Source organism: Bubalus bubalis, chromosome 4 (assembly GCF_019923935.1).
Source record: "Bubalus bubalis isolate 160015118507 breed Murrah chromosome 4, NDDB_SH_1, whole genome shotgun sequence".
In the NCBI taxonomy this organism is placed as follows: Eukaryota; Metazoa; Chordata; class Mammalia; order Artiodactyla; family Bovidae; genus Bubalus; species Bubalus bubalis.
The window spans coordinates 19,130,823-19,145,339 of NC_059160.1; the positions used below are offsets into that span (position 1 = coordinate 19,130,823).

Consider the following 14,517-nt stretch of genomic DNA (forward strand, 5'->3'; position numbering starts at 1 on the left):
TTGAGGAAGCTAGTTTTGAGAGACCTCTTAGACCTTCAAGCCTGCAAGTGGAGATGGTAAGTGAACAGTTGAATACATGAGTCTCAGTTCAGGAAAGAGGTATGGACCGAAGATATACACATTTTGTTGTCTCTGATACAAAGTTATTAAAGTTCTGTGACTAGCTGAGATTATCAGGGGATACTTAAATAGAGAAGAGAGGCCATCTGTACACTAAGCATTGTTCTCAAGATGATTTTAGATAGTGCAGAGTTGAACATTTTAATAGTCATTTTCTAAATGAATGGATGAAAGTTTAGATGGTAATTCTAAGGGTTCATTAAAGATTGTTTTTCTCTATATGTTAGTGACCTAAAATTCTTCAAATAATTTCTTTAAACAAAAACATGAATACACTTAAACTATTAACTGAATAACCAGTAATACTAGTGCCACAAAGATATTTCAATATTTGGAAAATTGTGTAGGAAGAAGTTTGGGAAGCAAGGTGTATTGGAAAGAATCCTGTCCGATAGTCATCAGCTTTAGTCCTCATTATTGGCCAAGAATTTTTAGGTGAATCTCTTTAACTTTTCGATGCTCTCATCAGGAAAAGATTGTTCTCTATCAAATGTTCTTTGATTTGCACATGGGATAATATACTTCTTTCCTTTTTTTTCCCACCAGAGAAAACGTGCCTCCAAGGGCATTTCACGTCATATACTTTGGCAAGTGGCTTAACATAAAAATTTTATCTATTTCTGACACTTACCTGATGCACAGAGAAGTGTGTTGAAAGTTTCTTCTCTTTCTATTCCTTCAGGCTTTGTATTGAAAGAAGAAAATTAAGAAGAAAAGTTATCTGTATATATATGGAATCTAGAAAAATGGTACTGAGGAACCTATTTACAGGGAAGGAATAGAGAACAAACTTGTGGATACAGGAAGGAAGGAGAGGGTGGGGCGAATTGAGAGAGTAGTATTGACATATATATATTACTGTGTGTGAAATAGATAACTAGTGAGAAGCTGCTGTATAGCATAGGGAGCTCAGCTCAGTGCTCTGTAATGACTTAGAGGGATGGGATTTGGGAGGTGAGTGGAAGGGAGGATTCAGAAGGAGGGGATACATGTATACATATAGCTGATTCACATTGTTATACAGTAGAAGCTAATACAACATTGTAAAGCAATTATTCTCCAATTAAAAAATGAATTAAAAAAAAAGAGAAGTGATAATGTATCAGAGAAGAAGCAATCACTTTAGAAGAGAAAATGTTAGTGAAAGCTTGAGTTGTGGATATATTCATATTCATGGGAATGAAATGTCACTGCCACATACATGTTAGATAATGTGATTTCCATAATAAAGCTTCTGAGACTCAGAGAAATTAGACCTTCATACCTCAACTAGTAAAGGCTTGATAACGGTGTCCTTCTGTCCAACTTCTGGGAAGTGAGGCACCTTATTGCCACATAGTTCCTGAGACCGCAAGGCTTCTGCAGTAGCTGTGAAATTCACCTCTCCTGGGGAATAAAATTCTTAAGGAGTTAACAGTGATCCTATATTGAATGGTTTCTTTTTTTTAAGCCTCTCCAGTATATATAATTGTTTTCCTTCCATTGATCATTGTCAAAGGAGGAGAGAAAAGCATGCATCTGAGTGGGAATGGAAAGCAATCATTACAACAAAAGAAGTAGGATTTGTGAACACCATTATCACTCACCCAGTGACTTTGGAGTCACAGCCCAGGACATGGTTCTCTGCTTGTTTCCACAGACACAGTGAGATTCTTCATTCTTTTCTACTGGGATGGCCAAGAAGGCAGAAGAGGCCTCCAGCTGTATGCTCACCTGTCCCCCATTCCCACCCACAAGTTGGACAAAGAACACAGGGAAAAGGTCAGTAATGGAGTGTCAGGGCAGGAGGAGGGAAAGACGCTTAAAGGAACAATGCATACTAATGAGAGGCTTTGAGAAGCTGTTCAGCCAAGGTAAATGCTGTCAGTATTTTGTAGTTTAGATGTTTGCCATAAGGACATTGAAAAACTGACGGAAATCAGGATAAATACTCAGGATTTAGGCTTGTGTCAACACAAGGAAGAAATATTTTTCTTTTGTTAGGGTGAAAAAATAATCAGGTGGGAGTAATATCTGAATTCAGGAATACACAAACAAAATAGAGTCCTGGATGACTATAACCTTACCACCTTGGATCTGTTGGGGAGCTTTGTTCTTAGCACTTGAAAGTGAAAGTCTCATTCACTCAGTTGTGTCTGACTCTTTGCGACTCCCTGGACTGTAGCCCACCAGGCTCCTCTGTCCTTGGGGATTCTCCAGGCGAGAATACTGGAGTGGGTTGACATTACCTTCTTCAGGGGATCTTCCCAACCCAGGGATTGAACCCAGGTCTCCCACACTGCAGACAGATTCTTTACTATCTGAGTCACTAGGGAAGCCCGGATGGTTGTAACCTTACCACCTTGGACCTGTTGGGGAGCTTTGTTCTTAGCACCTATTCTAGTCCAAAATTAGGCCACATTGTATTCAATTATGATTTACTAGGAGATGACATGGGGGAGATTTAAGAAATGAATGGTGTGTTCCTTCCTCCTACCTTCACTTACATCCAGACAAGTGCCCTTACCCGAATGCAATGAGACAGATAGTTGAACACAGTGGCTTTGAGTGTGAAGGCTTCTCCTCGAACCACAGAATAGGGAAGAGTGAGTTCCAGGAAGAAGGGCTGGAAGGCTGTGAGAGAGACGGTGGGTGAGAGTCCAAGCCCTGCTGTTCCAGACAAGCAGAGGGCACTGGCCTTCCACTCCGTGATGGTGTCAGGGACCTTGATTGCCAACTCATGTTTGCCCCACATACTAGAGAGGGGAAAAAAGAAGATGAGAGTAAATGAATTCCTTTTCTTAAAAGCATGGACCACAGCTGACTCTAGAGCATGACACTTTAGAAACCCAGTGTGATAAATGCTAAACTTGATATAAAGTTTGGTGCTCCTAGAGAGGTCTCTGAAATTTTTTTTTTTTCTTTTTAGGGTCAAGCGTGGCTTTCTATTGTTTTAAGTATCTCAGGACTAAATTAGAAAAACAAAATTGCATTGTTTAGCTATGAGATAAATGAACTATGAATCTACACATCTATCAGAAAAGAGTGGGGCAGAACAGAAAGGACTGGGAGCCCTACGATTACACCAGAATCGTAGAGGAGGATTCAAATTCTCAGTTCCAAGCAGGACACAACTTACTCGAGTGGCATCAACTCCCAGATCCAGGTCTCAGGAAAATACTTCCGGATTGTTTCTTTCACTTTCATGGCTGAAGAGTCTTCGCTCGCACTCAATGGATAAACTCCCCTTGCATCTATACCTGCTGGAGGAGCAGCCATTCCATGTATGGGGACTGGTAGGCCTTGTGAACCTGCTAGACCTGGAGCTGTGGAGAGACAACAAGAGGGCTTAATGTAAGCCTGAGTTTTATCATCAATTTCTCAGAGCTGCCTTGTGTATCAAGTAGAACAAGGCCATACGCTCAGGGAATGTCTTTTATTAGAACAATTTACCCTACCACCTTCTTACTTTGTTTACTCATCTAGTTGTCTTATTGGAAGGTTAATCCTGCTGCTTCATCAAATAGTTTAGAGGCAAATGTATTTTTCTCTAGAAATGAAAACAAATGTAACTACCCCTAAGCTGATTTTTCAACTGGTGAAAGGAAGAATAAAGAGTAGTTTAACACCCCTATACCACTCAGATGGTAAAGAATCCGCCTGCAATGTGGGAGACCTGAGTTTGATCCCTGGGTCGGGAAGACCCCCTGGAGGAGGGCACGGCAACCCACTCCAGTATTCTTGCCTGGAGAATCCCCATGGACAGAGGAGCCTGGCAGGCTACAGTCTATGGGGTTGCAAAGAGTCAGATATGACTAAGTGACTAAGAACAGCACAGCACATATTGCTTATGGGCTTCCCAGGTGTCACTAGTGGTAAAGAACCTGCCTGCCAATGTAGGAGACATAAGAGACATGAGTTCAATCCCTGGGTCAGGAAGATCCCATGGAGGCGGGCTTGGCAACCCACTTCAATATTCAAGAATCTCATGGACAGAGGAGCCTGGCAGGCTACAGTTTATAGGCTCACAAAGAGTTGGACACGACTGAAGCGACGTAGCTCAGCACACAGCACAGGGGGAAACAGGATTTGTAGGCATCTCAGCATGCCTAGAGAAATGTCTCTGTTAGCAGCAGAAGAGAAAATAAAATCTTTTTGACTTTTCCTCTTTTCTATGTATACTTGAGATACACAAGGAGACTAACAGTATGTCTTCCAAAAGCTGAATTATTCTATTCTATTATTCAACTTGTCAGAATCACTGATTTCCATAAAAGAATGACAGAGCCAAATAATATCCATATAATCGTTCACATTTCTCAGATCCCTTGCAGGTAGGGCACTGTGATTTGTGCCACTTCCACAGCTCGCTGTAAAGTCATGTGCATATCTACTCCTTCTCCCCCAAGACAGTAACCTTGAAAGGCATGCTGGAGATGGAGTCACAAGAGGAAAGCTGAATGAATCTCCTTGACAATGATTGGTCAGTGTTCTGACCAATGGAGGTGTTTTGAACAGCTCCTGGTCTCACAAGAAGTTTTTGTGAGAGCATTAAAATAAACTGTTAGGTGCTTAGACTCTGAGATGTGGAGGTTTGTTTGCTAAGACGGTATAATTTATCTTATCTTGACTAATTCAGATACTGAAGGCACAGTAGATAAAGAGGATTTAAAGTACCAAGACTGTATTTAATTTTGATCAGAGAGAGATAGAGAAATTATAATGTTTCATTTTTTTTTTCTAGAGAAAAAAGTTATTTGAGGAAATTTTACCAAGAAATTGCTGCAGAGTCATAACATTCAGTACTTAAAAAATTGGGTTTTTATCCCAACCTAGCAAAATGTTATTTTTTTATTATTTTAGCGGATAAATAACTTTCACCCTTACCTCCATAGTTCATAGACATTCCTGGATATGGAAGCGGCTGACAAAAATGTGGCTTGTGGATTTTTGAGTTGGTAAAAATACTTAATCCTACAGACTGGAAGAAAAATAATTATTAAAGCATATTGGCAATCCAGTCTGGAGACTGGGATATTTTCTTACATCTGTATTATACCCTTAGTATTATACATAGAACTCATAGGATTATCGTGAAAATTCCACCCAATGGAGAAGAGAGGTATTTTATAAAAATGAAAATGGGGTCACAGAGAGTTCAGATCGTCCAGTTGATGAATGGGAGTTGGGATTAGAATCTACTTCTGATTCCTATTTCTGAATTTTGTCTCCTATATGCTTGGTGCCCCTTTAATTATCTTTTGCTTCCAAGAAACTGAGTGTTTTAGCTTTGGATGTTTTTCTTGCCTTCCTCCCCCTGCCTCAAACCACACATTAACTTTGTTGCAGAGAACAGTTTTCTGTTTCTTTTCATTTGAAATTGTAGGGTTGCATATTGGAGATTTTTCTTCATAGTCATTACACTTTGCTTTGTTTTTATTGGGAAATATGCCTTTGCCTGAATATCTGTGTTCAACTCATCCCTTTTGTGATTTATCCTTTCGTTTTTTTCTTTCTCCGTTTTAAGTATACTGAAACTCTGCATGCAAAACACCCATTCAGACATCCACAGTAGCTTGATTCCTTGATTTCTGCTACAGACTTCCTCCTTCTTCAATATTAGTCACAGTTAAATACTACTTGCTGTGCTCTAGAGTGCTCGGGAAGCTGTGGGACTCTGAGGCACCGTTGTCAGTGGTGCCAGTGGTATGGAACAGGGAGAAAGAAGTCAGAAAGCAACATTTAACAGTTAATAAAGAGCCTTCTTTTTCTCCCTCCACCACCAACTGATTGCGGAAGCTCCAGAAAAGGGTGGTTTAAACTGCTCTCAGCTAAGCTGCAGACCTCCACAGCAGTAGGACGCATGGCTTCCTCAAGGTATAGCGAGTGTTTTCAGTCCTTTTTGGTGGAGCTAAGATTTAATCTCACAACCCGGAAAAACGTCCTTTTCATAATTCTGCCTAACTGTAGTTAAAGATACACATTTGCTCTAACGTACCTAAGGCATGCTAATGTTTCTACTCCAACTTTTGCAAATTCTTCTCTATGAACAGCTACTTTCAATTCACCTGAAATTTTACTGCACGGAAACTGTTGGCCGCAGTATTTTACTTTATGTATTCAGTCATTTGCGGATTCATTTATTGTGAAGTGACTGTTACCGTGGTTGCCAACAGAGTATTCACTTTTTTTAAGGATGTCAGAGGCTCTGTGGGAAATGTTTGCTTTGTTTTTCTCACATATTGGAACCTCTGAGAATCACTGAGAGGATGTATCATGGTGACAACTAGCTTTGGGATCAACTTGGTTAAAGTTGTGGGCCCTGAAAGTACACCCCTTGCTCTTAAAGTGCCAGAGAAATTCATGACTGACTGTCTGTGTGTGTACAAAGCTCTCCATGCCTCTGACCTTTCAATATTTTTCTGTTAATCATAGCTTTGTCTTTTGGTGGTTGAGAGGAAGATCAGATTCTAGAGCTTAGAAATCCATTTCTTCTCCATCTTGATGATGAGGTAGAGATCAATTTAGGTTGTGTTTTTAGGAAGAGGAATTACCTCAAAGATACTGTAAGCATCGTCATCACTGATGACCTGCTTTGGAATGTAAATGATTCCATTGTGAGTTATGTCTTCCGCGTTGATGCATTTTTCCCCATCTTCATTCATGGGGCCTCTATATCCCATGCTAAAGATTCTCTTTACTGATAGCAAATTATACACCTGCAAAGTAGAACAAAGGAAAAACTGTTATTTATTTTATAAAGTGAGATAATGTTCAATCTGGAGTTTAAGAGATCTTGGTGTTTATTTAACATTCCCATAGCAACATTATAAAACATGACACAGAAATCATGGAGCGATATCAAAGGTTATGGATCCCAATCCTGTTGTTGTACGAAAGAAAATAATGTATAAAGAAATCAAATTCATTGATGAAAGACTCAGAGGTCATTTAGCTTGAGTAAGTCTAAAACTCAAGTTTCTTTGTCTCCCAGCCCAAATGCCTACTTTTTTTTTTTTAATTTATCTTTTGAATTTTATTTATATTTATTGGTGTATAATTGCTTTACAATGGGGTGTTAGCTTCTGCTGTACAACAAAGCGAATCAGCTATATGTATATATGTATCCCCTCCCTCTTGGAACATCCTCCCACCTCACGTCCCATCCCACCCCTCTAGGTCATAGCAGAGCACCAAGCTGAGCTTCCTCTGCTTTACAACAGGTTCCCGCTAACCATCTATTTTACACATGGTAATGTATATATGTCAGTCCTAATTTCCCAATTCGTCCCACTTTCCCCTTCCCCACCCTGTGTCTATATGTCATTCTCTCTGTCTTCGTCTCTATTCCTGCCCTGGAAATAAGTTCATCAGTTCCATTTGTCCAGACTCTACATATATGGGTTAAGATATTTGGTTTTCTCTTTCTGACATACTGCACTCTGTTGACAGACCCTAGGTCCAACTTTTAAAAGAAAGCAAAAAGATAGAGAGTACAGAGAAGCATTATGAAACAATAGAAGTCCTTCATATCCATCACCTAGAAACAACCTCTGTAAATACTTAATATATTTCCTTTTCCCACTTTATGTGATTACATTCTTACCAAGTGTTTTTTGTTTTTTGTTTTTTTTTTTCCCCATTCTACTGCTTTAGGACCAAGTTTAACTCAGGAGGAAACTAGATGCAAAGGTAACCTAGAAATAAATTCATTCTAGTTCAGTTTTTGCCTAGTGCGTGCATGCTAAGTTGCTTCAGTGGTGTTGGATTCTTTGTGACCCTATGGACTGTAGCCCACCAGGCTCTTCTGTCCATGGAATTCTCCAGGCAAGAATACTGGAGTGGGTTGCCATGCCCTCCTCCAGGGGATCTTCCCATTCTAGGGATAGAAGCCGCATCTCTTATGTCTTCTACATTGGCAGGCAGGTTCTTTACCTAGGAAGCCCCATCATAAGGCCACCTTCTCAGTCGTACAGTATTCAGGCTGTTAAAGACACACTGACTCCATGCGGACCTGTTGTCATCTCTTATCTAAGCTGCTACCATAGCCTCCTATTTCCACGCTTTCATTCTTGCTCCCATACTCTGAACAGCAAACAGGATCTTCATAACTAGGTAAATCTAAATCGTCGCTCTCCTGCTTTAAAGTCCTCACTGATATATCACTGCCTTTGCTGTCAATTCAATTCCTAGGTCAGGAGGATCCCCTGGAGAAGGAAATGGCAACCCGCTCCAAGTACTCTTGCTTGGAAAATCCCATGGACGGAGGATCCTGGTAGGCTACAGTCCATGGGATCACAAAAGAGTTAGACACGACTGAGCGACTTCACTTTCACGTTTCACTTTGCTGTCAATGCCTAATTCCACTCCAAGTTCACAGTCCTCCTCATGATCTTCCTGACTTTTCATTCCACCTATTGCCTGTACCATCCTTTTCTCTCACCACTTTATGTGAGGTCATTACCATTTCCTTTGGAAACACTGTTGTTCTGGCCTCAGGACTTTCATGCTGCTTTCATTCTTTGCATTCCCTGCCCCTGCCCCTGTTATCTGAAAATGCAAGAAGATATCCCCAATCACTACATTAAAACTTGTTCAACTGTTTTCTTCATCTCAACATCCTGTTTATTCCTTAAATGATACTTACCAACACTTAGAACTACTATATGTTGATATGTTTTTGTTGCTTGCTTGATTAACACATGAGACTATGAATCTAAAATGGTCAAAGACCACATCTATTTTTCACCATTAGAGCTCTTATTCTCAGAGCACTATGTTGTAGTCAAGATGCCGTGGATATTTGTTAAATAAATATATGGACAATGAAGACTGTAAAACTACTGAACTCTTTTACAAGTTTTTCATTATAAGAAATGGCTTTTTTTTTTTTTTTTTTTAGCTGTGCTGCGCAGCATATGGGATCTTAATTGCCGGAGCAGGGATCTGAGATCCCCACAGTAGAAGCAGAGTCTGATCTATTGGACCACCAGGGAAGTCCCAAGAAACATGTTTAAAAGACAAGTTTGACTGGAATCTCTTTTGTCCATACTTAAAACAAGTTAAGTGCCTGGACTTTGAAGAAGATTTAAAAATTTGACATTTCACATACTATCTGGAATTGTGGTGTGTTAGACATAGCACTGAATAAAATTTGGTTCAAGTTCTACCTTTAAAATATATTTTTTGGTGCATTGTTTCTATAGTTGCTTAATCTAACTCTGCTGTGTTTTCTTATTTCATAAAATGAAGGTAATAATGCTCTCCTTAAGGAATTATTCATTTCTTTACTCATTAAAAATGTGTTGAGCATCTTTTACATGTGAGGACTGTGCCAGGCACAGATGAGCAAGACAGCTCAGTCTTTGATACATTGTAGCAGACAATGAAGTGAGATTATCTATGGAAAGCATCTTGTGCAATGTCTTTTTCAGAAACAAGTAGAATTCAAACTCTTATGTGACTTAGTGCACTATTCATGACACTCTAAAGAACTTGTCCTTTGCAGGTATAACTTTCAGCTTCCAGAAATGGTCATATCATGTGTGCATTTTCTGATATCCGAGATTGAGATGGGACTCACTGACTGAGGTGAGAACTCAGCTTCAGGCTTCATTAGTAGGACACTCTTGTCCACAGCTCGGAGGCCACAGAGAGAGTAAGGAGCGGCTGTGATCTTCAGGCTGGTGTTTGAGGCTGGAAGGCCTTGGGCTGAGGAGAAGCTCAGATTTACCTGTAAGGAGGATATAATTATAGCAATGAATTTTCCAATTGTTTCAATCTTAAGACACTCTTCTACCCCAGGCTTCCCATGTGGTGCTAGTGATCAAGAATCTACCTGCAATGCAGGTAAGAGATGCGGGTTTGATCCCTGGACCAGAAAGATCCCCTGGAGGAGGGCATGGCAACCCACTCCAGTATTCATGCCTGGAGAATCCCATGGACAGAGAAGCCTGGTGGGCTATGGTCCATAGGGTCACAAAGAGTTGGATATGAGTGAAGCAATTTAGCACACAGCACACACCCCAGGAAAGTCCCTAGAATATATTTTGAATTCCTCATGAATTTTCAGATAAAACAAGAGACTTGCAAGAAATCGTGCTAATGGCCACCTGCTTTGAACTTCTCCATTAGACTGCTCAGGTTTTGTTATCATTCTCTGCTGTTAGAGATCCTTTGGCAGAAAGTTTTAGAAGCACTACCTAACAGTCTGTTAATGACCACAAGTTCCTTATTTTCCATCCTTCAAAAAGAGGCGATGAAGAAAAGGACTGGGCTTAAACAAAACACCCACCTTATTGGCAAAACAGTTTTCAATGTCGAGCTCCTCAGTATCTGCGATAACTTCTCCATTAGGTAAAATGGTATAAACAAGTAACCGGGCTATAGGAGCAATGTCCGATTCCACTCGGAAGGAGAAGGAAAATACCCCTTTTACTACAAAGTAAAGAAAGTTCAAGATAATAGATTAGGAAGAGGGAAGAGCTTCAGTTTTATAAAGAGGAGCCTCTCAAATTATTTTACTTATTTACATGTGGAGTGTACTAAAGTTACAAAAAGACTTGCCTTTATGCCCTTGTGCTTGCAGTGAAAGTGAAAGTGTTAGTCTCTCAGTCATGTCTGACTATGTGACTCCATGGACTGTAGCCCTCCAGGCTCCTCTGTCCATGGAATTCTTCAGGCAAGACTACTGGAGTGGGTTGCCATTCCCTTTTCCAGGGGATTTTCCCCACCTAGGGATCGAACGTGGATTTCCTGTATTGCAGGCAGATTCTATGCAGTAGTATTCAGTAAACATATGCTGAACCACTGATACTAATATTTTCCTTAAAGATGTAGATTACATTGTTAATTTCCTCTGCTTAAGAAGGAAAGAACAGTTCTATTTTCAGTTTTTTAAGGAATCTCCACACTGTTCTCCATAGTGGCTGTACTAGTTTGCATTCCCACCAACAGTGTAAGAGGGTTCCTTTTTCTCCACACCCTCTCCAGCATTTTTTGCTTGTAGACTTTTGGATCGCAGCCATTCTGACTGGTGTGAAATGGTACCTCATGATCCAGCAATCCCACTGCTGGGCATACACACTGAGGAAACCAGAAGGGAAAGAGACACGTGTACCCCAATGTTCATCGCAGCACTGTTTATAATAGCCAGGACATGGAAGCAACCTAGATGTCCATTAGCAGATGAATGGATAAGAAAGCAGTGGTACATATACACAATGGAGTACTACTCAGCCATTAAAAAGAACACATTTGAATCAGTTCTAATGAGGTGGATGAAACTGGAGCCTATTATACAGAGTGAAGTAAGCCAGAAAGAAAAACACCAATACAGTATACTAATGCATATATATGGAATTTAGAAAGATGGTAACAATAACCCTGTGTACGAGACAGCAAAAGAGACACTGATGTATAGAACAGTCTTATGGACTCTGTGGGAGAGGGAGAGGGTGGGAAGATTTGGGAGAATGACATTGAAACATGTGTAATATCTTGTATGAAACGAGTTGCCAGTCCAGGTTCGATGCACGATACTGGATGCTTGGGGCTGGTGCACTGGGACGACATAGAGGGATGGTGTGGGGAGGGAGGAGGGAGGAGGGAGGAGGGTTCAGGATGGGGAGCACATGTATACCTGTGGCGGATTCGTTTTGATGTTTGGCAAAACTAATACAGTGTTTGAGGTTTAAAAATAAAATAAAATTAAAAAAAAAAAGAAGGAAAGAACATTTAGTAAGTCTCTATTTTTAAATTAAAAAAAAAGACATTAAGAAGTCAAGATAGAAGAACTTCCAGACATCGTTAATGATCTCTATGATCCAGTAAGCACAAGTTTTGTCATATGAATGTGCTTAGTCGCTCAGTCATGTCCAGGGAAGCCTGTCATATGCATGAGGGGAAGTCAAAGAATGCAACACAGTCTTTACCTTCAGGCCATTTACAATAGAGCAGAGATACAGGTTCAGCTGGTAAAGAATTGGCCTGCAAAGCAGGAGACCCTGGTTCAATTCATGGGTGGGGAAGATTTCCTGGAGAAGGGATAGGCTACCCAGTCCAGTATTCTTGGGCATCCCTAGTGGCTCAGCTGGTAAAGAATCCGCCTGCAATGCAGGAGAACTGTGTTCAACCCCTGAGTTGGGAAGACACCCTGAAGGAGGTCATGGCAACCCATTCCAGTATTCTTGCCTGAAGAATCTCCATGGACAGAGGAACCTGGCAGGCTACAGTCCCTGGGATTGAAAAGAGTCGGACATGACTGAGTGACTAAGCACAAGCACAGGTACACATAATCATATACAAAATATAGTATGCCTCTGATTTTTATAATGCATCTGTTTTAGTTGTTTTCTGTGTGAATTACATAGTGTTTAATTCACACACCTTTAATCTTGTTCTGTCTGATCTTTGTAGCTTAAATTTATTTTAAAGCTATTGTCCTATACATCTATAGAATATTTGAGGGCAACTTGTGGACAAAATACACAAAACAGCAGGGTTAAAATAAATGTGAACTATTGGCTGATTCATGTTGTTGTATGGCAGAAACCAATACACCATTGTAAAGCAATTATCCTCCAATTAAAAATAAATTTAGAAAATGAATTAGTAAAAAAAAATTGAAGTAGTAAAACTAAAACCATATGAAATTGAATTTCTGAAGCAGGGTTAAACATAGGCAGGAATTAATTATTAAGAGGCCATAACGAATGCTTAAACAATAGAGTTCTTAAATTTAACAGTTTCCCAGAAATCCAAGACAAATGGAAAAACAACCATTTACATAGCTATTGTTAAAATAAAGTATGCTTTATCTTACGGAAAGAGACACTTCCTTCTCCCCATTTCACCTCTCAAGATACTTAATATACTATGTAGGATTTGCCTAGAGGGTCCCATGGATGGAGGAGCCTGGTGGGCTGCAGTCCATAGGGTCACTGGGAGTCAGACGCGACTGAGTGACTTCACTTTCACTTTTCACTTTCATGCTTTGGAGAAGGAAATGGCAACCCACTCCAGTCTTCTTGCCTGGAGAATCCCAGAGACGGGGGAGCCTGGTGGGCTGCCTTCTACGGGATCGCACAGAGTCAGACATGACTGAAGCGACTTAGCTGTAGCAGCAGTGAAAGTTAAAGTCTCTCAGTTGTGCCCGACTCTCTGCGACCCTATGGACTATACAGTTTATGAAATTCTCCAGGCCAGAATACTGAGAGGGTAGCTTTTCCCTTCTCTAGGGGATTTTCCTAACCCAGGGATCAAACTTAGGTCTCCTGCATTGCAGGCAGATTCTTTACCAGCTGAGCCACAAGGGAAGCAGGAACTAATTTTGAAGAAATTTCCTCATGAGGAAATTTGGTTTTTGATATGCTATTGGGAGCAAACTTACCTGCTCTAGAAAAACCAATCCCATAAAAATCCATGATAAATGGAAAATTAGAGGGACTGTTCCATATTTGAGTACCTGAATTCAATTTTTTTAAGCAATAAAAAAATTTAGTAAGAGAGATTTTTATGTAGATAAGACATTTTATGGACCTAAGGAGAATCTATGGTGAGCAGGGTTTAGAGTGGTATGTCTTCATTATGGCCTTGGTTGTCTCATGCTGCTGGGAAAATGGATAGACTAGGAAAAAAAAAAGCTTTCATTTAGTGATACAGTTAGTAGAAATTTAACAACAAATGAATTTGAAATTCAAAGAATCACAAGATTTTAAGCACAATCTAAAAGTCATGAGTAATTATAAAGGTCTTTTTAATCCAGCTTTTTATGATTAGTTCAACAAAGGTGGTGAATAGTAGAGTTAGGAGATTAAATAAAAATCAATCTTCCTTTGGAAAATTCTGAAGAATGTTGAAGTGCAATGCTGGCTTTGTGTTGTGTTGAACTGCTTAAATAAAAAGAGATAAAGGGCCACTAGAGAAATAGAGTGAAAAGAGACCCTTCTTGGCACACTAGTTTATCTTAAGCAAATTGAGACTTTTTTTTTTTGGCTAGCAATTTTTCTACTTTACAAAATAAAGAAATAGTACTTAATTCTAAGTTCTTCCATTAGAATTTTTAATAAAGCATGGGATTTATTCAAACACATAGGCAGAAGAGTGTATAAAAATACAGCATCTTGAGGGCAATGACCATGTTTTATTAATGTTTTTATGCAAAGCTCCTATTATGAGCTGTATCAAGATAGAAAGATAGACTCTCTTGAAGTATAGTTTTGATGGGGAAACTTTTTTTCCAAAAAATTTAACAGTTGTAAATCATAAAGAAATATCTTAACTTTCATTTATGAATTAGTTTAAGAATATGTATTGTAGGGGAGGAGCCAAGATGGCGGAGGAGTAGGACGGGGAGAACACTTTCTCCCCCACAAATTCATCAAAAGAGCATTTAAACGTTGAGTAAATTCCACAAAA

General features: G+C 39.7%; 1 protein-coding gene across 2 annotated transcripts in view; it reads right to left on the bottom strand.

Moving 5' to 3' along the window:
* The window catches only part of LOC102403293 (pregnancy zone protein), a 68,652-nt gene that overhangs the window by 16,488 nt on the left and 37,647 nt on the right, over positions 1 to 14,517 (bottom strand). For both annotated transcript variants that reach the window (XM_025283185.3, XR_006550378.2), the window contains exons 15-23: positions 10,394 to 10,536; positions 9,683 to 9,832; positions 6,654 to 6,818; positions 4,987 to 5,080; positions 3,239 to 3,425; positions 2,627 to 2,855; positions 1,707 to 1,833; positions 1,385 to 1,506; positions 752 to 803 (exon numbers count right to left, since the gene is read on the bottom strand). In XM_025283185.3, coding sequence (XP_025138970.2) covers positions 752 to 803; positions 1,385 to 1,506; positions 1,707 to 1,833; positions 2,627 to 2,855; positions 3,239 to 3,425; positions 4,987 to 5,080; positions 6,654 to 6,818; positions 9,683 to 9,832; positions 10,394 to 10,536 — 1,269 coding nt within the window. The remainder of the gene's footprint in view (positions 1 to 751; positions 804 to 1,384; positions 1,507 to 1,706; positions 1,834 to 2,626; positions 2,856 to 3,238; positions 3,426 to 4,986; positions 5,081 to 6,653; positions 6,819 to 9,682; positions 9,833 to 10,393; positions 10,537 to 14,517) is intronic.